Source organism: Coturnix japonica, chromosome 7 (assembly GCF_001577835.2).
Source record: "Coturnix japonica isolate 7356 chromosome 7, Coturnix japonica 2.1, whole genome shotgun sequence".
In the NCBI taxonomy this organism is placed as follows: Eukaryota; Metazoa; Chordata; class Aves; order Galliformes; family Phasianidae; genus Coturnix; species Coturnix japonica.
The window spans coordinates 5,361,760-5,387,053 of record NC_029522.1 but is presented as its reverse complement, the minus strand read 5'-3'; the positions used below and the strand labels follow the sequence as shown (position 1 = coordinate 5,387,053).

The 25,294-nt window shown below is 41.1% G+C and overlaps 2 protein-coding genes and 2 long non-coding RNA genes across 4 annotated transcripts in view; 2 read left to right on the top strand and 2 right to left on the bottom strand.

The window, feature by feature from the left end:
* LOC107316441 overlaps positions 1–2,174 on the bottom strand; it is a 311,291-nt gene extending 309,117 nt beyond the window's left edge. Inside the window, exon 1 of the long non-coding RNA XR_001556346.2 lies at positions 1,536–2,174. This is a non-coding gene — a long non-coding RNA (uncharacterized LOC107316441). The remainder of the gene's footprint in view (positions 1–1,535) is intronic.
* A 418-nt stretch (positions 2,175–2,592) lies between these two features.
* Positions 2,593–14,773, top strand: ZC3H15 (zinc finger CCCH-type containing 15). The gene is made up of 10 exons (XM_015867892.2): positions 2,593–2,806; positions 4,768–4,869; positions 6,880–6,991; positions 8,461–8,613; positions 9,943–10,034; positions 10,710–10,892; positions 11,441–11,587; positions 11,738–11,842; positions 12,101–12,227; positions 12,852–14,773. Exons 1-10 carry the CDS (start codon positions 2,729–2,731, stop codon positions 13,040–13,042), a joined length of 1,290 nt encoding a protein of 429 aa, XP_015723378.1. The 5' UTR covers positions 2,593–2,728; the 3' UTR covers positions 13,043–14,773.
* LOC107316440 lies at positions 14,409–18,899 on the bottom strand. Its single transcript, XR_004308044.1, has 3 exons — positions 18,716–18,899; positions 18,282–18,591; positions 14,409–16,173 (listed from the first exon to the last, which is right to left on the bottom strand). It is a non-coding gene; the product is annotated as an uncharacterized LOC107316440 (long non-coding RNA).
* A 4,083-nt stretch (positions 18,900–22,982) lies between these two features.
* Positions 22,983–25,294, top strand: part of ITGAV (integrin subunit alpha V) — a 40,777-nt gene continuing 38,465 nt past the window's right edge. The window contains exon 1 of the mRNA XM_015867881.2: positions 22,983–23,862. Coding sequence (XP_015723367.1) covers positions 23,711–23,862 — 152 coding nt within the window. The 5' untranslated portion in view covers positions 22,983–23,710. The remainder of the gene's footprint in view (positions 23,863–25,294) is intronic.

The window sequence follows — 25,294 nt, the reverse complement described above, 5'->3', positions numbered from 1 at the left end:
TTACTCTCACCTGCACTCCTGCAGCTGACCCAACACTTGCCTCAGTTAATTAATCAGTGGTTCAAGCTGTGATTTCCCATACAGTATTCTATTTAAACTCTCATAACCCAGAAGCTAAGTAAAAAAACATTAACTGTACTAAAAGTATAAAGCAACAATTAGCAGCTATGTAATATAAACTCTGGGACCTGACCACAATCAGAAAAAAACAGGAGGAAAAATATTTTCTTGAAGTCCGAACCAATTTAACTTCATTTACTCTGTTCTATATAACTTCACAAACAACTATTTTGATCAAATTAGAAGTGGTTATATACTACTACTTCAGGCCCATTTCTCTTGTGAAGAAAAACACAAAGCTTGACCAATTTTTTTTCTGTTACTAAGTCTCAGAAAGGAGCCATGTAAATAGTAATTACAGATAAAAACTTAAGTTCTACACTAGCTTTTACAATATAGCTTTTAAGAATAATACTGTATGATATCCCACATTACTATATCTTTCAAATGTCTGCTCTGTATAACCAAAAGCCTATTCAGCAGTTCTTCAAAACTGTTCTGAAATAAAAAGGCAACAAAATACCAAATTGATGTTATATTATTTGGAAACTGAACAGAAACAGTACTCTTATTAAAATCAGCTTTTAGAAAATAATTTTTCTCCTTAAAAAAAAACCACAATCTTTTAAGTCTCAATAATCTTCTCACACCCAACAAACAGAATGCACTAGAAAAATACAGATGCTTAAAAAAAACCCACTTGTATCATATTTAAGACACCTACTTCCTGCCAACTACTGCTATTCAGAAACACAAACCTCAAAGCACTCTCAATAATACAACACAAATAAATAGTATTATTTCATTGATACTAATCACCTCTATTTTTATTAATATTTAAATTCCAGCTCAAGGAAACACAAACCTTAAACAACATGAAAACCCCAATCAAACAATGCTAATGGAAATTTTTCTGAAACTCTTCATAAAACCCCTCACCTTCACTCACCCATCAAAATAAACAAAAACAACACAATAAAAAAAGTACAGAATACTCACCTGATTGCAACACCATCTGACAAAAACAAAGACCATCACAAAACACAATCCCAACAACCTTACCAATACAGCTCATACTGCTCATCACAACACCACCACCTTTATAAACCAATTAAGTAAATTAATTAACCAATTACATTTCACTTTATCTTATAAAAGCCTCTGTAGGAGTTGAGTTCCCTTTAATGGAAAACATTCTTGGTTTTTTTGGAGTCAGAAGTATATAGTAGCATAGTTTCATAACCTTTTATTGTATTAGTTAAGAAGATGTGTTCACTTTTGAAGCTAGTATAAATGTACAGAGATTTGCTTATAGTTATATAAGTACGTTATGGAATAGGGTCTAAGGAAAAACATTTTCAAGTAAGCTTACAAGAAATTTTTTACAGCTGTTGTTAATAATTAAAAAGATAATACAAGATGGATTTTAAGTTTGTTGAATTTGTTGTTTTTTGTTTCTGTGTTAGGGTACTTACAGTAAGAAGTTTCTATATGCCAATTTTTTGTTGAGGGGTCATCACGTGTAGTAGAACTGTGGGGTAATAACTTGTTTAAGTGCAATAAGACAGGTTTTTTGTTAAATTTAAGGCTTGTTAAAACTGATGTGGTTTTTATAAATACAGAGTTCAAAAGTAGCTTTGGTTGTAGTGCTTGTTTGTTTTTGCACAGATAGTAGTTATTGGCGTGCTAAACTTGACCTGTGTCTGGTACTTTAAGAGTGTGTTATGCATTTTCTTTGCAGAGAAGACTGTTCGTTTCCAAGAGCTGATTTATTTAGCACAGCTCTTTGGGTAGCTCAGGTTCATGTGTCACAGAAAACTCTGTGCAGCAGCATATTCTTTCCCTTACTAAGTGTGAAAAGCATTATTGTAGTTGCTTTTTTAGGGCAGTCTTTAGGCAACGAGAGTCTCAGGTGGAGCTGAGCTGGAATGCAGGGACACACACATGGTGCTTTTGTTACCGTGACCGTAGGCTGGGAGCTTTTCTTTCTGATTCTATTGTTTAGCTTGCTGGTTTGCATGCACTCTTGTAAATGGGAAGATGGAAATATGAGGCAAAGGTTCTTTCTTTTTTTTTTACAGTGATTTTTCAGTTATTTTTCCCTCTTTCTTTCAGTGATTTCTCGATTATTTTTCCTGATATAGAGCAATAGATGTATACACTAGGAGAGTGGTTAGGCCCTGGAACAGGCTGCCCAGGGAGGTTGTGGATGCTCCGTCCTTGGAGGTGTTCAAGACCAGGTTGGATGGGGCCCTGGGCAACCTGATCTAGTAAATGTGTATGTTTGGTGGCCCTGCCAGGCAGGGGGTTGGAACTACATGATCCTTGAGGTCCCTTCCAACCCGGGTCACTCTGTGATTCTGTGATTCCTTGCACAAAACATACACAGACCAGCAACAACCCGAGTCATCCTGTGATTCTGAGGCGGAGTAAAGGAGCTCAGCCCGCCCCCTCAGACGAGCTCCACCCCAAAATGGCCGCCTCGGGGCGTGGCCGTTGACGCAGCTGTGCCCGCCTGACGTGCGCTGTGCAGCCCCGCGTCTCAGTCCCGTCGTGCCCCGCACTCCAGCTGCCTTGCGCCTCCCGGCGGCGGCGCGGAGCGGGCCCGGCGTTCTGTCCGTCACCGCCAGGCCCCGAGCGGGAGCCGAGGCCGCCCCGCCTCCCCGCGATGCCCCCCAAGAAGCAGCAGCAGCCGGCGGGGGGCAGCAAGAAGGCGGACCAGAAGAAGAAGGAGAAGATCATCGAGGTGAGGCGGCCAGGCCGCGGCCTGCTGTTCCACGCGGCTCCGGGCGGCCTTCCTCCAAGCGTTCTTCGGTCTCGGTGCCGGGCCCGCCGGGCGGCGCTCGTGGGGCTGGAGCGCGGGTCACCGCTGCTGAGTGGGAGCCGAGGGACGTGTGTGTGTGTGTGTGTGTGTGAGTGAGGAGGATGGTGGGACAAATGCGTACTGTACCACAGAATGAAGGAGGGGAGTTGCGAGTCCTTAAGCGGGCTTTGCGGGGATGGGTCGGCCCGAAGGCTGCCCGGGTGGAGCACAGCCGGCCTCCGAAATCCAGGGCTGCACGGTGCTGCTTTGGTTAGGTTTGTGTTTGGGAATTTCGGGTTAGATATTGTCTTAATGTTTCTGGTTTTGCTGAATCCAGTGATGTAGGAAAACTCGGTCTTCTCCAGAAAAAATAGTGCTTGAAAGGCCAAACGTTTCAACGGATGATTAACAGTAACACGTGAAGCGATTTTGATAAACCGAGTCCGTTTATATTGCACTGGACGTTTGCTACAGGAGCCAGCCGTGTGATTTACCTGAATACCCGCACAGTTCCTTAGGGGGCTGGAGCACCTCCCCTATGAGGACAGGCTGAGGGAGTTGGGTTTGTTCAGCCTGGAGAAGAGAAGGTTGCGGGGTGACCTCACTGCAGCCTTTCAGTACCTGAAGGGAACTTACTGCCAGGAGGGGAGGAAACTCTTGGAAAGGGCTGACAATAGCAGGACACGGGGAAATGGTTTTAAGTTAAAAGAGGGAAGATTTAGGTTGGATGTTAGGGGGAAGTTCTTCACTAGGAGAGTGGTTAGGCCCTGGAACAGGCTGCCCAGGGAGGTTGTGGATGCCCCGTCCTTGGAGGTGTTCAAGACCAGGTTGGACGGGGCCCTGGGCAACCTGATCTAGTAAAGGTGTATGTTTGGTGGCCCTGCCAGGCAGGGGGTTGGAACTACATGATCCTTGAGGTCCCTTCCAACCCGGGTCATTCTGTGATTCCTTGCACAAAACATACACAGCCCAGCAACAAGTGGCAGAGGCCAACGTGCACTTCTGTTGTGATGTGACACAGTGTAAATGGTAACAGGGTGACCACGGAGCTGTTCTTCCATCCATCATCTAGGATGGGTGTTCACTTAATTGCTAGTAGTGTGTTTGAACTGAGTTATGATTGCCAGATGAACATGTGGTATTTGTTCTTTACAAGAGGAAAGAAACCCTGCAATCCCATCCCTGGCACAGACAGGTTTTATTATGTGTGTGTTACACTTAGAACAGATAAGTTGTTTCTCATGCCTTTGTGGAAGGGAGCCATTTTTATTAATTAGCTTTCTAGAAAGGTTTGGTATAGAAACCCATATAATAACTGACAATGTGCAGGGAGAACTGGTTTGGGTAATGCAAACAGAAACTTGTTATGAGGTTTAGGAAGTATGAACACCTGTCTGGACTTACAGAGCATGCTTAGAGGAAGTGCTGGAGTGTGTACTGTTGGAAAATGAATTGCCTTTAATACTTAAGAATCTATACTGTTATATTACATGGCAATATTAACCTGCTTAACGTGAAGGTAAAACGCTTAGATATGAATATGTGAGCTTCACGTGTACAGGAGGGGAATAGCAGTATTCAGATCTCACAAGTGCATGCAGTTGGACTAATATTTGAACGTGCATACAGTTGTGTTAATACTTGAATGTGCTGGTTTGGGGGGAAGAGGAATAGCTATTGGCAACTCCATTTAGTTGGGCTTTGTGCAGAGCTCGCTTGGAAGTGATGTGAGGGGGATACACTGTCTGCTCTGTAGCTTGAATGGTAGCATTGCTAGAGGCAAGAGTTGATGTTTAACTGAAAGCCATGGAGGAACGGCGGGTGTTTGGTTTTGTTTTTTCTTTTTTATAGCAACTGGTTCTAATTCTTGATTGGTTACAAAGAATTTGTTTTTCTGTTTTTAGGATAAAACATTTGGACTGAAGAACAAAAAAGGTGCGAAACAACAGAAATTTATCAAGGCTGTGACTCACCAGGTTAAATTTGGTCAGCAAAATCCACGTCAGGTAAGTATTCAGTTGTATTATGTTTCCACTGTGTAGTGAAATCCTCTTTCAGTGTTGGAGTTGCCATGGAATGTTGAGGTAGGAAACATACTGAAGTGTTACTCAGCTGCCGACTGTGAGAATCATAGGTTTAGCCCATTGTCATTAACAGCGCTTTTGGACAAGGCTTTTTACAAACCTCGTCTAGCTAAAAGAGCCTCCATAATCCTTCGATGTCGGCTCTTCCTATCATTGTGAAGCAGAATTCACCAAGCGTTGGATTGTTCACCCACTAATAGGGAACGTGAGCTGGGATTAGACCGTCGTGAGACAGGTTAGTTTTACCCTACTGATGATGTGTCGTTGCGCTAGTAACGTGGGTGTGGGTATATTTTCTTTACTGAGAAGTAGAAAACACCAGTAATGACAACATCTGTTTATACAGTATTCTAACATTATTGTAATTGCATTTAAAGTATTCCTTCATAAGGTATTGATGAGGCTGAGGCTTAATATTTCATTGTTTAGAAAGCAGGATTTGGGAGAAATATTATTGTAATGGAAGTGTGCCAGGTCTTACCCCGATGGTGCTGGAGTGGTTAGCAGCCAGGTATTCATAACGTTCCTGCCCTCTGAATAAGCCTGTAGAGTAATTGTTTGCATCGTTTAACCTCATAATATTGTAATTTGTGCTAGATGCCTTACATAATATGAGGATGAACAAATAAATGTCAACTCTGACTTTAAAAACCCAGTGTGCATGTCCTCAAATTATTAACTCGTTACAGTAATGGCAAGCTGCTTTGTGTCACTCAAAAACATTGATGTGACTCCTGCAGTCCTTCTCTGATTTGTGTCAAGTCCCTGAATCTGAAGCATTTATAGGATTACTGCTACATGACATGAAGTATCTTTCTCACATTCTCCTAACTGATGGTGTTCAGAACCTCGTAGCAGACCTGATGATGCCCATCTTATCTTGTAAAAACAGCTTACACTTCGGGTTGTCCCGGAGATCTAAAGAACATCTAAAAGCCTAGACTGCAACTGTTGATAAGAATCAGGTCACTTTTTCTTTTGGTAGTTGCTGTGTTTGAGTCTGCATCCTTTGTGTATCAGAACTGGGGAATTTCTGTATAAAAGCAGACTATTCTGTAATTGGTTCCAGTTTAGAACAGCTTGGCATTGTCTTACCAAATCAGTTGTAAGAACTGAGCTCCTTTTTAATGTTCCATTGAATATTGCTAGTAATCACAGAATCACAGAATTATCAAGGTTGGAAAAGACCTAGAAGATCATCTAGCCCAACCATTCCCAATACTTCCCGGCTAAATCATATTCCTCAACACCACATTCAAACGTTTCTTGAACACTCCTATGGTCGGTGACTCTACCACCTCCCTGGGCAGTGCATTCCAATGCCTGACTACCCTTTATGAGAAGTAATACTTCCTAATGTCCAGCCTGAATCTCCCCTGGTGCAGCTTAAAACCATTCCCTCTAGTTCTATCACTGATTACACGAGAGAAGAGGCCAACCCCCAGCTCACTACAACCTCCCTTCAGGAAGTTATGAGAGCTATAAGGTCTCCCCTGAGCCTCCTCTTCTCCAGTGTACCTGAAATATTAGTTAGTAGTGGCTCTAGATTCCATTAAGGATAAAAATCAACTTAGCTAAGCATGATGCTTCTTTCATGGCCTTTTTCATGCATCTTTACCCTTCCCTACCAGTCTTGTACAAGATATAGGTTTTTCTTGACTTTTCCAAAAGAGATTAAGGCAGGGATGGTGATTACATCTTCTGTACCTTTTTTTGCTTTCCTAAGAAAGCTCGTCCCTTAGTCTTCCCTCCTTCGTTGTGCCTATAAAAACTAAGAAAAAGCTTGATCTAGTTTTATAACCTACGTGTTGGCATTGAAATGTGGCTGTGTACTGATTCAGGCTGATTTGATGTTTTAAACTAAGGTTCTTAAGAAGTGAGCAATGTCACGATAATTTTCTATTACTCATGTCGAATTTGGTGTCATTGTAGGTTGCTCAAGCAGAAAGTGAAAAGAAATTAAAAAAAGAAGATAAGAAGAAGGAACTTCAAGAATTAAATGAACTCTTCAAGCCTGTGGTTGCTGCGCAGAAAATTAGCAAAGGTACAAGTAACTGAAACTTCTGCTATGTTCTACTATCTATTTATTTGAGTAAAACATTTATAACTATGTGGCACTGAGCTTTATTAACTGGGTGTTTTTGTGTAGGCAACTTGTACTTTTTTTCCCATACTGATACTTGTCTAACATGACCTATGGAAGCATGAACATCCAGGTGTTACAAGAAGTTGTGTTTGCTTAAAGCTGTTATGTGCATCATAAGTACAAAACTTGGTCTATTACTGAGGCCATTTTTCATAGGTAACAGTAGGACTTTGTTTCAAAAATGTGGTTTGAGCTGAGAGCAGTTATGGAGCATGCTGGTATTGTATTAAGTTGTGAATGACAGATCAAGTGCTAGGTAATGCTAGGAAACATGTCAGTTGTCTGCTATAGGGAAGGAAAAAGTAACACTAATTTAAGAATGGTCTGTGTGGTCTCCTTGGCATGAGGCTGAGTACCAAAGAAGTGTGGGGTTTTGTCTGTCTTGTTTTTTGTTTTTGAAGTGAACTTATCTTTATTTTCATGTAATTTAGCAACATTAAAGGACAGGATTTATATTTTTATATGTAGTGGTAGCTATTGAATTAAAGGTATTTCAAAACACTAGCCTTATCATAATTAAAACTGTGGTGTTATACTGAGCTTGCCACCAAATTCAACTATGTTACTTGAAGTTGTTGTAGGGGTTGGCTTGGTGGTAAATTAGATCTTTATTTAAGGTCTTAAACAGCTGCTGCCAAGCACAATATAGACCCTGGAAACTTGAACCAAGCTTGAAATTAACAAGCGAGAATCTGAAGCTTAAAATCATATATTAGCACTTGAGAACTTAAGTAAATCAGTAGTACTTAATCTGTTATGCTTAGTGGATAAATTCAAACCCTTCTTCACTTCTTTTGCCTCTTCATTATCCATTTATTGCTGTGCTGTTTACTTGAAAACCACACTTAGTGATTCATTACTTCCCATCTTAACAGCGTTGTCTTATTTTTTATGCTAGGAACAACTATCTTTGTGTTATTTTAAAAAGGAAGTGGATTGAATGAATACAGATAAGGTTAATTTAATTTCTTCTAACATACTACTGATTATATTGAGGAGAAATTATATTGAGGAGCAAAGAACTTATGTAGACTGATTTGTCATGTTACATGAGCACATATTTCTCAGACACACTGCTACTATACTTCCAATAGTCACATCATCATTGATACTCAGCACAAATATACTGCTATACAAACTAAATGTCATGCTTTCAGGATGCTGTATCCACTTGAAGTGAAGAAAGGGCTATTGGGATTAACTTACTATTCAGTAACCTATTTATAAAGACTTATTTCATTCTGTGTGGATCCTAAATACGGTAATATCTTAGACAAGGTTCTCTAAACTTTTGACATGCATTTTCTTCTGTGTTGTAGTACTTTGCTTAAAGGTGTTACTATAATAGAAGCATTTTCTTCTTTCAGGTGCTGATCCCAAATCTGTAGTTTGTGCTTTCTTCAAGCAAGGGCAGTGCACTAAAGGAGACAAGTGCAAGTTTTCTCATGATTTGTCCTTGGAAAGAAAGTGTGAAAAACGTAGTGTCTACATTGATGCGAGAGATGAGGACCTTGAAAAAGGTACACTGCTTCTACAAACTGCTTGATGAATATCTCGTTTTTGCAATTGTATTTTTAAGGTTAAGCAAGTTGTTTTTCTGTGATCCCAATGAATCTGGTTGGCAGTGATAGCAACTTGTACTGCTCTGTTGAATATCTAAATGAAGTTAGATTGGTGCTCTTAAAAGCTGTCTTACAAGTGTTTTATAGACCTCGTTTTGAACAAGCATCACTAAATGGTCTTGGACAGGGGTTTTAGGGTTCTGTTATGTATAAAGTATTGTCCTACCTGTAAGAGGTCTTACAGGATTTGTTCTTCCTCATCATAGCTAGGTTCTTTGAAGTTCCATATGATGTATAAATAGAATCACATCTCTTAGTCTTTACCTGAAACGCATTTTATGCATGCACAGATAAAAGTTAAAATATTTGAGGAAGATGTCTTGTGAGCATTTTAGTGAAGGATGAAGACTGAGGTTTACTAAAAGCAAGTGGAGAGTCTAGCACCTGAGGAGTAAGTTTAAGTGTCAGTACAGGTTGGGGTATGACCTGCTGGAGGAGAGCTTTGTGGAGGACCTGGGGGTCCTGGTCATTGACAGGTTGTCCATGAGCCAGCAGTGTGCCTCAGTGGCTGAGAAGGCCAACAGGACCCTGGGGTGCATTAAAAGGAGAGTGGTCAGCAGGTCAAGGAAGGTGATCTTCTACCTCTATGCTGCCTTGTTCAGACAGCAGGTAGAGTGCTGTAGCCAATTCTGGGCTCTCTGGAAGAAAAAAGCTAGGGATCTCTTGGGAAGAGTCCAATGGAGTTCCTTGCAGGTGAAAAAGGGTCTGGAGCACCTCTTAGGAGGAGGGGCTGAGCAACCTGGCTTTGTTCAACCTTGAGGAAAGAAGGCCAAGAGGAGGTCTTAGTAATGTTAATAACTATCAGACCTCTTTTTAGTGGTCTGTGGGGACAGGACAAAGAGAATTAGCTGTAAATGCGAGCTTGGGAAGTTCTGCACCAATATGCATAATGACTTCTTCACAGTAATGGTGATGGAGTGCTGGAACATGTTGCCCAGGGAGGTTGTAGTCTCCTCTGGAGATAATCATGACCCAGCTGGACGCCTGTCTGTGTGGTCTACTGTAGGGGGCTTGCTTTGCAGTGGGGTTAAACATGATGATCTTTAGAGGTCTCTTTTATGTCCTACTATTCTCTGATGCACTACAAAAGCCTGAGCTTAATTTCTGTTCTCTAGGTTAACTAAAAGGTAATAATTATGTAGTAATGATGCTAATTGGAGAAAAAATGGACCTTGCTAGTCATATTTAGTATTTGAAATGCTTGTACGAACTTCTTTTGTCTTCTAGATACAATGGATAACTGGGATGAGAAGAAGCTAGAAGAGGTGGTGAACAAGAAGCACGGTGAGGCAGAAAAGAAAAAACCCAAAACTCAAATAGTATGTGTCCTCTTTTCTTTTTTTATTGAGCTTTAGTGTATGTTAATTAGTAGTGGTGAGAAGCTGTTGGAGTCATTTTTACTTCTGGACAGCTGACTCCCAAGAAGTTTTGTTTGTATGCTAAGTGCTGTATCTTAATCCTTTGCCCTTTATTTTTTTGGATTCTTCAGGTCCATCTTACCTTGTTTACAATCCCAGTTAGCCTACTGATACTTGCCATAGTTAATCTTCAGTTTGACTGAGTGTTATAAATAGCTTGTCAGAAGTTTTGTAGTGATATATTAATGTCAGGATAATGAGCTGGAACTTTTAACGTCTGTAATGGGTCGCATTTATTTTGATGAGAAATACAGCTTATCTTCATGACCAAAAATAAACCGTGAACCTGCTTTTACAAGTGCTGCTGGGTTTACTGTAGCTCAGTCACCAATCTTCCAAGTCAGCCTATCTTAACTGTGAATATATGAAGAGCAAAAGCTGTTGAGTATTTAAGGTTTAAGATTATTAGCTGCTTGTTTTATATCTACTTTTTTAATAGAAGTGCACATCACGTGTTTCTTCATTTTTGAGCTCAGCTGGCTTTTTGTTACTGTGCTGTAAGCTTGTAGTAGCTGCGTTAGTGTGAATTGCTGGGGATGAAGAGAATACTGTACTAACAACTGCTGTTTTGTGCAGGTCTGCAAATATTTTCTTGATGCTATTGAAAACAACAAGTACGGATGGTTTTGGGTCTGTCCGGGTGGCGGAGACAATTGCATGTATCGCCATGCTCTTCCTCCAGGTTTTGTACTCAAAAAAGACAAAAAGAAGGAGGAAAAGCAAGATGAGATTTCCTTAGAAGATCTAATAGAAAAAGAGGTAAAAATTCAAATAGGTACTTCTTGGTGGTGTTTATTTTCACTATACTTAAAAAGAAGAGGAAAATTGTGATTAACATCCTAGGGAATTATTGGAAAGCACTGAGTGGTTATATCTCTATATGGGCTAGAGTGAGGGATGTGTATTAATTTGTGATTCTTCTATTTTGTTTAGCCTGTCTGTTTTCATCTCAATCAGCTGAATGAGTTTGTGAAATATAGCCACATTCTTACTGTTAGGGTGTTATTGATAACCCTGTTTCAGGAGGCTTCTGTTTGTTACTGCTGTTTGTACTTTTATCTCTCAGAACCGTTTCTTAGAATCCCTGGTTCATCATTGCCTTAGTCCTTGAATAATTCTGTTATTAGTTTCTGTATGATGATGTTAAGTTGAAGTATGTTTAACAGTGATGAGAATGCAGAAGCAATTGGAAAGGAACAGTTTCAATTAGTTTCTAGAAAAGAGTAATTATATATCTTTAATTTGTTATCCCTAGGGTTTGCCTTTGGAAACCATTTCTAGCATTAATCAGTCTTTCTACTTGACAGCGTGCTGCCTTAGGACCAAATGTTACCAAAATCACTTTAGAGTGTTTTATTGCATGGAAGAGAAGAAAAAGGCAAGAAAAAATTGATAAGGCAGAGCAAGATATGGAAAGGAGGAAAGCAGATTTCAAAGCCGGCAAGGCTTTGGTGGTAAGTTCTACATTTCTGTTCTTATTATGAAAAGAATAACGAAACTGTCTGCCTTTTTAGAAAGCCTGGAGTTGTAGTTGTTCTCTTCTTCATGTAATAGCCCTGTGAATTCTACAAAATGATCAGTTTTGTTTCTTCTTTTGCTAACAGATTAGCGGACGTGAGGTGTTTGAGTTCCGACCGGAGCTGGTTGATGCTGATGATGAAGAAGCCGATGACACTCGCTACACTCAAGGAACGGGAGAAGATGATGAGGTAAAAAACAAACAAACAGAAAACAGTAACTGGAATGATACCTTGACTTAAAATTAAATACTCAAAAAGCGTTGTTTTTTGGAAGGCGTACTTGTTATTTGAGAGCAATTGAAATTTCAAGTACTTAATTCAATGCTAATACAGAACGTTTCATCAATTATAATGACAACAAGATGGCCAAAGTGTGTAGAAGTTCTGCAGCCATTAAGGTCTGAATAGATGAGTGATTCATATGCAATACCTTGGTACACTCTGCAGGTGGAAGACCCTGTTTGCGTCAATGATGTGGACCTGAGCCTGTATGTCCCAAAGGCTGTAGATGAAACTGGCATTACTGTGGCTAGTCCTGAGCGATTCAGCACATACGCTTGCATAGAAAGAGATGGTAAGTTGCTAGTTTGGGTGTTTCTTTTAAGGGAAGGAGTTGCTAAGTGCTTGAGCAAAAAACAAGCAGAAGTGAGTTCTTGATTGGCCAAAAAGCATTGTTTTTATTATTGAAATAGAATAAGCAAAATGACTATCATAATCACTGTACTTATGGAGACAATGCTGCTAGTAAATGTTGTGTGCAGTTCTTAGTTTTCTTGATTATTAATTTAAAGCAATGTTAAATATTTTTCTAGCTTGTGTAGATGAGCTTTCAGTTTCTACAAGCAACACTTAATTTTGTTGTGACTCTGAAGTGCAAACCCTGCTCTTAAAGGTTAACCTGAGTCATTGAAGTGCAGGTGCTGTATAGGAGCAAAACATTAATCCCTACCCTGTTATAAAAGTTGGGAGTTGAAGTGTTAGTTATTTGATTTATTGGTTTTGTCCTGTTCTAGTAACTAATGAGCCAGCCCTGCATTTTGATTGGGCATGTGCACTTTAGTCTATATGAGCTAGTATAAATATATATGTTAACTGTTAACAAGTGATGTTGCAAAACTTCAGAGCCTGTTCAGTATGATGTTGAATTAGTGGTTAAGGAACCTGTGACACTAAGACATGTAACAAATTGTGTTTTCAGACAATAAACTAAGTGAAGCTTCTGGTGGTGAGATAAACAACAGTGAACAAATTGATTCTGAAGGAGATCGTGATGGTGATGAGTTAGAAAATGGAGCCATCGATGCAGTTCCTGTTGATGAAAACCTTTTTACTGGCGAGGACTTGGACGAACTAGAAGAAGAACTGAACACTCTTGATTTAGAAGAATGAATTAAAAAGCTCGAGAGGAAATTAAAATTGATGTGATAAAGTGCAAACTGACTATGCTTTTTCTCCTTTTTGAATAGGATTCTTGAATGGGATGTTTATGGTTACCCAGCTGATTCTGATGGGCATGTCATATACCAGGATGACTTTACTTCAGTCTCATCTCCGGTCTTGCTATGATCACACTAAAATACTCAGAATAGTTCATAATAACCTGGCAACTGAATCTGCAGTGAATGGTATTATAAAGTCACTTGATAGTAGGAAGTGTAACTGCTTTGCCAGTATGCAAATGTAAGGGGAAGTTGGTACCAGGTACAGTATGAAATAAAAAGTAAACGTTCTTGACCGGAACTGCATTTTTAATAGTGATTGTGTTGATTTAGGCACTGCCTGACTAGCTTTTTCGCTGCGCGCTCTATAGAGGAGCTGATGCAGGTCACTTTTCTTTATGTGTTGATTAGCTTTATTTGATCAGCTGGATACCGAGGATACAGACACTGAATTGATACATGATACAGTACAATAAGGTGCCCTCTGTTTAAAATGGCCTTTTGCCATGAAAACTGTAAATAAAAACTATTGACTTTCAAAGGCCCGTGTTGATTTTTCTATGCTAAATTAGGATATGACAGCAAATGGGTAGTAACATAATTTTCTGTTACAGTGATGGATGCTTTCTCTCCAGTCCTCATGAAGTGACTTACGTCGGCTTAAATTCAATTAGGGGTAGTGTCTATTTGATGCTTTTCTTTCCTACTCTTCACGCAGTGTGTCAGATTCAACAGCTGACTTCCCCTCCTGCTCTCATCTCCCACCCATCCATTAACAGTTGTAATCCAAGCTATACAGTGCCCGTTTTGGATCCAGGCTGATGCTTTCCCTGCTGTATGTTAGGTAGGACTGAGCTCTGTGGAGCAGGGGATGTTACAGTCTAAAAAATGCCTGTAATATGTTGGTAATGCGATGTATTATGTTGGGTACTCTTGAAGTTCTGTAGCCATTACATTTGGCTGACAGCAGAGCTGTGGATGTTGCTGTGTACCCTGCAGGGGGCAGCTGTTGTCAGGTTTCAACCATGTTAAGGTGCCCTTTGAAATTTATCAAAACCTTACCATAACGATGTCTATCGAGGTGCTTTTTCAAGGGGGCTGTAGGTTATGCCTCAATGCTGTACTACTAAGAATCTGTAACAGTACTGTTGTTCTAAAGGATACCGTTTATATGGCCATTTTTCTAAAGTTTTCAGGTTACTACTTCAGGTTTGTTAAGCTTCATGGCGTTGTTAGCGAGCTTACTCAAACCACTGTCGAGTGGTAATAGGAGCTTTAATGGTTATTTTTGACACTGCTGAATCAACTCTTGTATCGTTAATGCTATATCTAAAATAGCTGACCTACACTTTTTTTTTTTGCCCTTTTTGGGATCTTTGTGGTATTATTTTTGTCTTACAGGAACAAGAAAGTATTTGGGGGGGAAGAAAGGATCTACTGAAATGGACTCCTACATGTAAGTGTTCAAGGATGAGCTGCAATATCAGATAATAAATGTTAATTTCTGCAGAGTTTTCTCTTGTGGCCATAAACAAAGTGTGTTGACTGTCTTGTATTATACTGGCCAGAAATCGGCTGTTTGGTTATCAGGATGCTTAAGAATGCAATTCAAATTTGAATGTATTATGCATAATTTTTCAAAGTTGTATATTTTAAATGGGAATAAACTAATTAATAAGGATGGAAATGACTATGTTTTGTCTGGGAGGTTGCTATGCAGTGCGTTAAACTTATTTCTGCCATCTTATCTGGTTTGGCTGATGTTAAAATGTTCGATCTTAACAATTGCAACTACGTTCTTAAGTCAATATAGTTCTACAGGTTAACTCATTTCAGATGAGGATGCATCAAGATCAGTGAGCAGGATGTGCCCTTTTTGAGTGTAAAGAGTTCAATTGCAATGCAAACCCCTGCTATGCATTTTAAAAGTATTAGGATTAAGTCACGTTGCAAACTATTTACGTAGATTGAATAACCATGACTTAGTATTTAACTAAATCATTTTCCTTAGGCATTCAATTTGGATATAACTGTATGTGGTTAGGAGGCTGCTCTGTTTTATACTTAGTTTCTCAACTTATTCTTGCGTTTTCACAGAGTCCACTTGCTTTTCTGTTGGCCTCCTGGCTGTGCTCTGTATAGATCTCTAACCCCAAAAGCAGGATGGCCGCTTCTAAAGATTCCTTTGGGTAGCGCTCAGGCACACTTGCCAGGTTTATTAGCAATATGCTGCTGTTCGTTCTTTTTGCTTGAAGATAAGCTTTAGTATTACTAGTTGAAGACAACTTGAGTTAAAGCCTCAAGTAGCAGCTAATAGAGTTCCAGTCATACATGGATCTGTTAGATCTTGGTGCAAAGTCCTTAATTAAGGGAAATTAACAGATGATTGAAGTTAACTCCACCTGAATGTTACCTACCCGTGAGCTGTCCCTATGGGTGCAGTTGTCTTGTAATTCATTTCATGTGAAAAGCCTATTGCTATATGTCCAGTTAGAGAAAAATCAGAAATCCAAAATTAGCAGTGCATGTTTTCTCAGGTCACAAAAAACAGAGTCTTGTTAATATTGTGGGAAGGTTCTCTGTCCAGAGGGTTCAAGTCAGGTTCTACACAGGCATCCTCCTTCACTCATAATGTGCAGTAAACACAGCATGTTCTGCTTTTTGCCTTGTTTCTGCCCCCAGACTTAAGTGGAAAAAAACTTGTGTGAGAACTGTGGTGTAGCTACAGGGTTTTTGTGTCTTCTGGGGAAATAATGCTGCTGTGGCACTCTGCGTTCTCTGTGCTCTTGTTTCTGTACAGGGAACATCCAGGTGGCCAAAACCCATATTAAAAAAAACACTGCAGAGAGCCCATACCTTTCCATGGGATTTCCAGTCAGCAGTTTGCTGTTAAAGGAAGTGAAATGTTTGGTGACTTGAAAGCTCGAAAGACAAAAGTCCATTCTAGACACTTATTTAATACCTTAAACTGATTTACTGAATATTTTCATGAGATTTGTGAGGGCTATATAATTGTTCAAGTAGCTTACCTCTTCTGTGTTACGTAGCTTCCTGCTTGGGATACACATGGTTGGAGAGTGGCTGGAAAGGAGAAAAATGGAGAAGAATTAAGTGTGAAGATTGACCATAAATATGGTCAATGTGCTGTGATATAACTATCACAGTACTTGCACTGCCATTAATTAGACCATATCTGTCTACTAATGTTTGTATTTTACCTAGGAAAGATTTCAATAACACTTGATGGAGCAGTGGTGTTTTCCTTGACAATTCATGATTCTCATATCGAATAGTGTTTATTTAAAAGATGGTTTGTTTAGAAAGAGCTTGCACGTAGAAAATACACTCATTTTCTGTGTACATTCACAGTTCTTTTTTTAGTCAGATGTGTGAAATAAATGTCGAGCAAAATTGTATCAGATGTTCTGCTGGCTGATGGCTATTTATTTTGCCAAGTGAATGCCCCTTCAATGAGGTAAGTTGTCTAAGTTCTGGAAGTGTTTATTTTTTTGCTGGCTTTGTCTTGAAAGCTAATAATGCAACACCTTCATGAGCTGCTAATGTTCATGTGCTTCTTTGGGTTAACTTGAATGAAGCCAAGGGTGTTTTGTTTTTTAAGTCAGGCAATACTACAAGGTTACATGTTTCTTTGCCTCACTTATTACAGCTATCTGATGAGCTATCTCATTCTCTCTAAGGTAAGAATATCTTGTGTGTGAGACTTTTCTGATGGCTTTATTTTTCATCCACATGCCTTACTTCTCTTTATTTTCCTTTATGTTTATAGCACCTTTTGGAAGGCAGTAGTTCTGCAGCTCCGATGTTTTGTGTGGAACGTGTATCCTAACTTCTAGGATATGATCTGCAGGGAAGATGCTTAGCAGAAGCGCTGTTGTCTATCTTACTTTACTTTGATTTGTTGCCTAGAAGAGTAAGTGTTGTTGAAAAAGAAAGAGTAAATAAAAATAACTATTTCAGTTCTAAGGACATCATCTACTGCATTTCCGTGCTAGAAAAACTTCTGTACCAAATTAGTAACTTCACCTTTCTGGTGGTGTGTGAGGCTCAGCTGAATAGGCCTTAATCAGCAGATGCTCTTTCTTTGTGGTGCTGTACTGGATGTGCTTTATGTGGTTCTGATCCCATTAAGTGCTTTTTACAGTGATATCTGTAAATCACCTTTCTCTTCCCCCCACCCCTGGTAATATTAGAGGCTTAGAAGTGACCTTTGCTTATTTTCTGTCACTTCCAGTTTCTGCCTTTCAATAGCAGTTCTGTCTTTTTTTTTTTTTACAGTCAGTGGCTGTTGCTGGTTTTAGCAACAAGGCTGAGATCTTTTATTCATTTATGATGTTATAGCCCTGATATGCCAACACAATGGGCTCCTTCATAACACATTATTGAAAGGAATGGCAAAATAACCAGTTCTTTTGATCGTATACAGTGGCATTTCGTTTGTGTTAAAGAGGCTTCAGACATCTGTGGCTGAGAATACTCAAGCAGTGTAATAGATTTGGATGCAAGTTTGCAAAAGACTGGCATGAAACTATAGAAATACTTCGAAACTGTACCAAATTGTACTTGAGCAATGTTAGGGTGTACTGCTCCAGTAAGGCAAGATATAATGCAAGATCAAGTATCCAACTTGTAAAACATATCTAGGTTTAAATGTAGAAGACATGGAATGACACAGAAAGGGAAAACTACTGTGAGAAGTTCACAGGACAAAATAATGTTCTTTGCACCGTAAGGCATTAGGAAAATATATTCTACCATGAATATATCCTTGGACTTCTGTTAGAATGAAACCATACTGTCAATGTATGATATGCTTGTAGAGTATCTATTGTAGGTGTGGAGAACTATCTAAAACTGTGAAGTTCTCTGACCCATACTGATATCCAGCAGGTTTGGTGTTCCAGAGCGCTTGGTCCTGTTTGTGCTTTAAGACCATTCCTGTGGTTTTTCCTTGCTTAATGTCCTGACCCTGAGGCTGTCACGTCTGTACTCCGAATGCGAAGCCTGAATGTTAAACACTACTGTGCTGTATCTGCACAATAATCAAAATTCCCTGCAAGCTGTTAATGAAAGATTTCTTCTAACTTTGGAAACAACGTTTCAAATAGTCAAGTTGATGTGGATGGGAAAGCGTAGACCTAATAAACTGAAAAAGAAAAAGGTGAACTGACCTTTGGCGAATCATTTCATGGGTGCAACTGAATGCCTCCTTGAAATCTCAAGCATGGATTGGTTAACAGCGTAATTTCTTAGGAAGGAGCCTTTGATCTTCTCTCTTTACTGCCTTCTTCTGTTGTCCTCTCTCCCTTCCAAGTGTAAACACTGCTGCAAAGGGTTTTCTGCCATCTTTCTTCTCTGTGCTGATAGGCTGAGTGGCTGTTGTGTGTTCCAGCTGCCTGCCTTCTGTCTTTGGCTGCTCAGTAAGTGTCGTGGAGCTCCATGCTGCCCAGTAGCATGCTCTTGTGGGACTCTGAGATTTTGCTGAAGAAATCAAGAGAAGGGTTAGTGAAGTTGGTCAGAAAGGATGTAATTAAGACATTATCTCTTCAATTGTATGTCAGATGAGTCAAAATGGGGGGTGAGGGGTTTATTTAACCACCCTTACTTCATCTTTGTGAAGTTTTTCCAGGAATAAAGAGCTATTGGGTGTCATAACTACGTATTGTTTCAGTGTTATCAGCCCTGTCAGCCTCCAGTCTTTTTCCTGCCAATGCATAAGGTCTCTGTTCTGTGAAGAGCAATTCTGTGTTATATGACCCACGAAGTGTCCTCCCCACAGGAAATGTAAAGCTACAGCTTGACAGAATATGTGCTATAAATAGATGGGTGCACATTCTTGATATGTATAGGAAGCAGGAGGAAGTGGAACAAAACCCCATAGATGGTAAAAGGAGAGAAGTTTTAAAATAAGGCCTTTATTTAAAGCTAAGAGTTGTCTTTTTTTTTAATCACTAGCAACTTGTCAACATTAACAGGCAAATTTTTTGGGGGGTAGAAATGGGGGACAGAAGTTACATTCCAGGAATTCTTCAGCCTGTAGCGCTCAACTCGGAGCCTACAGGAACCAACTCCTCATCACAGGCCAGGCAAAAGCCAAAGCTGTCGTAAAAGATAACCATGTAAGTTTAAAGAAGTAGTGAAAAAAACAAGAAAGAAAACTAGAACAAACAACTACTGCTATCATAGAGAATCAGATCTGTCAAGTTTAATCTATTTTCCTTAGCTTTTTTCTTCCACTTATATTAGAAATAAATACATATTTATCATAATTGCTGAGTACAACCTTGTGTAGATGTTGACGTCCTTGGGTTTAATATAGGACTGCATTGCTCTGTTGTAGGGGACCAAAATCCAATCTTAGAAAGAGGGGTGTGAGTTTGGGTTCCTTGTTTTCAGAGAAGGGCAGTTTGGTTTTGTGATTCTTTGTGGCCGAGGAAGGAGGAAATTTGAACCCTGTGACCTATTGGAAGATGTTTAAATACTTCCTGAAGTCAAAACACTTCTGAATCTTGTCCATAAATGGCAATCCCAGAGATGTGACCCATATCTTTTGTGCCTGTAGGTCTGTGCTGTAGGAAGCACTCCATTTCTCCTTGCTCCAGGCAGAGCTATATCTCAAATGCGTTTCTATCAGAGTGAGTTGCTTTCTAGTAACAGCTGAGTGTGGGTTGGAGTAACGCCTTCTTGGTACACATCATAACACATTTCAGTACATGTGTTTTCAGCTTCATGGCACTGCCCTGCCCTGTTGGCTGCAGGGTGGTGTGGTGGCTTCCTGGGTTTTCCCCATCTCCAAAGGGGATGAGGTCATACTTACTTAGATTTATTGTGTTTCTTCCTTTTGATCCTTTTTGCCAGAGTTTAAATGGTGTTTGAAAAGATTTTTGAGTCTTTGGGGGTTGTTACTGTACAAGGTCAGCGTAAGTTGCTTTGTTAGATTGATAGATCTGTGGAACAAAACCTGAGCAGGATGGGATTTGTAACACTGATTTTGTCAGAGGGAAGAGATATGAATCCCTTTGTAGATTGTGTGGAGCTGTCTCTGATTTGAGAGATTTGAAATCCCCACTTAGAGAAACTCCTATTGAGTAACTAGTGTTCTGCAGCACTCGCCAGGGACTGAGGAGATGCTGACTAACAGTGAGGTAATGCAGCTATCAGAACTGAGCAAACCAGAAAACAGCTGGGATGCGACTCATTTCCTTTCCAATCGGAAGGTCTTAAACTTTGCACTGAGAGTGGTTCACCGGTTAGAGACTGCCTTTTAAATAAGGCTACACTCTCAAATTCCTAAAGGAAACTTGCCTGAAAGGTTCTGGCTACGGGCAGCTCCTGGTAACCAGTGATAACCAGTGAGTGAGGCTTTGATGGACTGTTGAACTGTGATGGAACCACAACGACCTGAGCTTACAAGACAGCCGCTGTGGTTTTGCTACACCCCACACCCCATAGTGCTTTTGTGGTTTGCAGTGTCAATGGAATTCCAGGAAAATAAGCATTAAGTGATGAGTGTTTGACAAAAATAATACTGAAATAATACATTAAGTCAATTCTTTGTCAAGCTATTCTTGTTGTCAAGCTATTTTTGCTTTCTACTGCTGTATTAGAGAGCAACTTACTTTTTAAAGGTCTGCTCCATGCAGTTAAAGTCTGAATCTGAGTGCTTGGATGGTACTAGAGAAGAATGTGTACTGAAGTACTCATGTGGTTGAAGGCAGCATTCTGCCAGCCAGCAGCAGTATCAACACATGAGTCAATAGTAATCCATTCTGTGCTCCAGATGTTAGCAGTGCTGCTGTGAAATGTTGGATCTGCTAAGAAGCTGAAGTTTCTCTCTTAGTTAAGGATGTTTTGCAGAGCCTTTTAAGTAGAACCACTGCTGAACTCATGTTTTTAACTTTTGGATTGCTGGACTTGAGCTGTTTCTTGCTGATGGCTGTAATGTCATGAGAGAGAAGACAGGATTGCAATTAATATATATGTATATGTTCTGAAATACTCTGTTCATTCTACAGGTCGAAGACTAAGGAATGGTTAAAAAGCAAAAGCAACAAGTGCCTGTTCTCCAAATATGCTTGGCATCTTGCAAAGCCTTATTTGACCGTGTTAATGATCAGTTGTATAAGGAAAAGCTAACAAGGTTATAGCTTGCTGTCATGGTTCTGCCCACTTCCTAGTGGCTGCTTTCCACTGCTGTAGGCCTTAGCAGGTTGCAAACTGAAAAGTAATTGGGAGAGTAAATATAGAAGCATGTAGTTTATTTGCTTACATTGTCTAACACAGTTCTACTTGCTGTAAATCTATTTGTTAATCATACTGAGAGATTAACAAGTTAGCAAGGAAAAATGACATGTATACTAGAAGGGTGTTTCCTGCTTTTAAATGGATAGCAAAGTCTATTTGAGGCCATCATTCCTTTGCCTGTGATTCTGTCAGATGTAATAGCTCAGTGCCAACTACAGCCTCAATCGCTGTATTTGTGGCAAGAGAAAATACTTCCTTTTAATTGATAGTGAGATGTGCTTTGATTGGAAGCACACCCCAGGCCTGCATTTCTATTCCTTGTGCAGAGATGGGGGCAGGAGAGCTGCAATCTGCCTGGAAAGATCAGTGGGTTCTGCACAACGCAGCAGCCCAGACAGCCCTGTCCCTGTGAGTGACTCATCATGGTGGGAGTTGAGTCAGGGGAAGAGTGGGCGACATAGCCTGCCCCAGCCCCAGCGATGGAGGGCAGATAGGTGGGTGTGTGAAGCAATCGTCCTCTTGCGGCAAGGAAACAGTCTGATGAAGATATCCTTGGGGATGAGCAACCTCTGATGTATGCCACATCTAAACCACTCCCCTGGCTTTTCACTTATCAACCCTCTGGCAGCACGCAGCAGCCAATTCTTAGGAAGCTAAAATGTTCCGCTCACTATGCAGCCCTCATATATTACAAATGAGCTGTCCCTCGCTGTTTGTGTGGTGTCATGAAGGTATATGATCAAACAGAGATAATAAACCCTCCTTTTACCAAATCTACATACTTTTATCAGGTATTTTGTTATTTTATGCTTTTGTTATTTGCTAGAATATGGAAACTTATTAACCCCTCTGATGTGTTGCTCTGATGAGGACAGTAGTGTAACTGCTGGGAGAGCCAAGTCACTACATCATAACAGTTTTTCTTGTTCATGGTCTTCTCTATGAAGAGGTGACAGAATAAGGAATATAAGCAACAAGTGTCGAGCATGGGCACAGGAACTTTCGCTTTTCTGTCAGATGTTTAGTTTTCTGGTTGACTTCCTTAAGTATTTATTATTATCTCTTGCCTGGAAGGACAATTGGCTGCAACACTCTTTACCTGAGCAGACCTCACGCTGCCCTTGTGCTTATGTTTGTCAGGCTGTCCTATACAACACAGCAGTCAGGCAGGCTGTAAAACTCAACAACTGATTACTTTAACTTGTGTATTTTCATTAAATCAGTATAAAATGGAATAGACTTTTTTTATATTAAGCAACTTTCTCTGTGAGGTCAGAAACTGAAGTTATCACCCCAAAGTTCAGTTCTTCTCCCTGAAATCCTGCGTTTTTCCTTTCATGTGTGTGCCTCCCTGAGATCCTGCATGTGTCTTTTCTTTCATGTGTGTGCCACACTAATGGGGTAGACACCACCAAGAGCAGCACAGCGCTTTAGATTTGCCCTCCAAGATAAACAGGAAGCTGTTCCTAATTCTGAAATGTGATTCATTGTGTAGTTGGTGACAAAGCAGACTTTTTTTTTATTTTAAAGGGGGGTGGAGAAGGTCCTTGGGTTCTTTATGTGGAATAAATCATTAAAAGACAAACAAAATATAACGTGCTAAGTGATCCTGAGCCAGCGTTTCAATATACCGCTTTGACTGCACTGAATGAAGCTGATTCCCTCCGAACACAGGAAGTCTCGCTGGTTGTGAGACGGTGTTTATTTTGTTCAGCGAGTTAATGTGCAGCTCCGTGCCACCTCTTATGTCCGTATCAGGTTGCCTACAGGTGTTCTGTCTGCTTCCTTATTTTCTCCATCTTTCAGGGTGGACTGCTGCCAGCTGGGCTCACGCTGAACCACCGGCCTTATAACCCGCACAGCTCTTACAGCAGGACGACCTCTAGTCAGACCGAGTCTAACAAGTCACCAGCTGTCCCCGAGCTGCCGTGGAGCGGTCCCAGCCCTTCGGAGTGCCCCGGGATACGGTAGGGAGCGTGTACCCCGCGGCATGTCTTCTGTGCCACGCATCCCCATCCCAAAGGCCTCAGCACCGCCGTTCCGCCACCCGGCCGGCTCTCCGGGCTTGCTGTGCTCGTGGCTTTCCGCGCTGCTCTCGGCGCTTCCTCTTCCAGCTGTTTTTCGGTCCAATCGGGCCTTCGGTTCGGGCTCCGGATCAGGCCGGGCGGTGGCGAGAGCAGGGCCCGCCCCCGGCACCACATGATGCCGCTCCTCCTTCCTGCCGTCCCGCCGAGAAAAGGGAACTGGGCGCGGGGCAGAGGAAGCGGCCCGTTCCTGCTCCCGATCCCGCTCCCACGCCGGCGCCGCCCTCCGCCCCTTCCATTCGAGCGGGGCCGGGCCGGGATCGCAGCGGGCCATGGCCGGGATGCGGGCGCTGCTGCTGCTGGGCTGCGCGCTGAGCGCCGGCAGCGCATTCAACTTAGACGTGGAGCGGCCGGTCGTGTACTCGGGCGCCGAGGGCAGCTACTTCGGCTTCGCCGTGGACTTCTACGCTCCCGACCCTTCCTCGTAAGTAGGCGGCCCCGCGGTCCCTCGGCCCTGCGGTCACGGAGCGGGTCTACAGCGCTTCTTCGGGCTGCTCCGCTGCCCGGCAGCCGTCCTGTCTGCGTGTGTATTGCAACATCTCCGCTGTCTTAATCCCTCGGAGCTTGTTATTAAAAGAAAATATGTTCTGTTTGTTTTCTTCTCTTTGTATCTGTGCATCTCACCCCTGCTGCCTTTCGCATCAAACCGCTTTGTGAAACAAAGTCGCTCCGCGGCTCTCACAACACCTTTTCTTTTCAGGACGGAGGTAAAAAGCAGCTGAGTTCAAGTGATTTAAATTCAGTTAAAGCTCTTCGGATTGACTAGTGGTACAGCAGAGTTAATAGCTCTCAGAAGCTCAAGCTGCTGTTTTGTTAGCTGCTGTAAAGCACGTTGAGGAAACGTGTATGTAAAACCCAGCCCGTGAGTCAGTGTTGATGTTTTATCAGGGTTTATCCTGGCTCAGGATGTAATTGCAGTTCCAAGTGGCTGAAGGTGTGACTTCACAATGTAAAAGGGACTTTTCATAGACAGAAGCACTGAGTTTGATAATCTGTTGTTCCCACGTATGTAGTATGTTGTTCCCAGCATGTAGTTAAGCACTGGGAAGAGATGATTCCTGTATGCACACCCACGGAACCCTGACTGCTGAGGCTGGGAATGCTTTCCCAGTGCTGTGTGCAGCGTTTTGTTGGGATGGCTGACCCCCTGTGTAGGAGATAGGTTGTATCAGAGTACAGCTCGTGTATGCCTGTGGAAATAGAAATCTCTCTCAGATCCCTCTTTCCTTTAGCACGTGGAGTGAAGGTAGATAAGTCACTGGTCTTATGAACTACCAGTAATGCTACAAACTACTCAAGTCCAATAGTTTGGCTTGTGATTCTAGAAAAGCATTTTCTTTTTTGCCTTGGGAAAAGAGGTGCCTGTACCTTTGCAGGGTTTCATAACAACTATTTAATTGGTGGTTAATATATCTCTTCACAAAGATTATGTTATGAAAGAAAGGTGAAAATGAGTACTGTTAACTTTTAAAGGTGTTATTTAGTTTGGTGGGCATCTCAAAACTAGTGAAGTAAGAGTGAGGAGGGAGGCAAGTTACCACTTGCTCCACAGATTGCATTTATAATAATGTATGTCTGTCTTCACTTGGCATTATGAATGTTTATTTTTAGACTTTTCTGGTATGTCCAGAGAGAATGTTTTAATTCCATTAAAGCATCTCAAATAGTTTCTCTCGTAAGCTGGTCTGTGAATGCCATTAGGGGAAACCAATGGACTGTGAGAAGCGTGGCTTTTCTATCGAGCCCTCACCAGGGTATTTTGAAGGTTATGCAATAAATGTAGTTGAAAAATAACCTTGCTTGTTGGTGTTCGTGAGTTGAGCTTTGCTAAGTTTCTATGCATTTATGCCTGAAAC

What these genes read in the sequence shown, in the direction of transcription:
- ZC3H15 (XM_015867892.2), top strand. Translation starts at nt 2,729, where the DNA reads ATGCCCCCCAAGAAGCAGCAGCAGCCGGCGGGGGGCAGCAAGAAGGCG. An exon ending in AAAAACCCAAAACTCAAATA is followed by an intron (nt 10,035 to 10,709) that starts GTATGTGTCCTC and finishes TGTTTTGTGCAG; the next exon opens with GTCTGCAAATATTTTCTTGA. An exon ending in CGCTTGCATAGAAAGAGATG is followed by an intron (nt 12,228 to 12,851) that starts GTAAGTTGCTAG and finishes TTGTGTTTTCAG; the next exon opens with ACAATAAACTAAGTGAAGCT.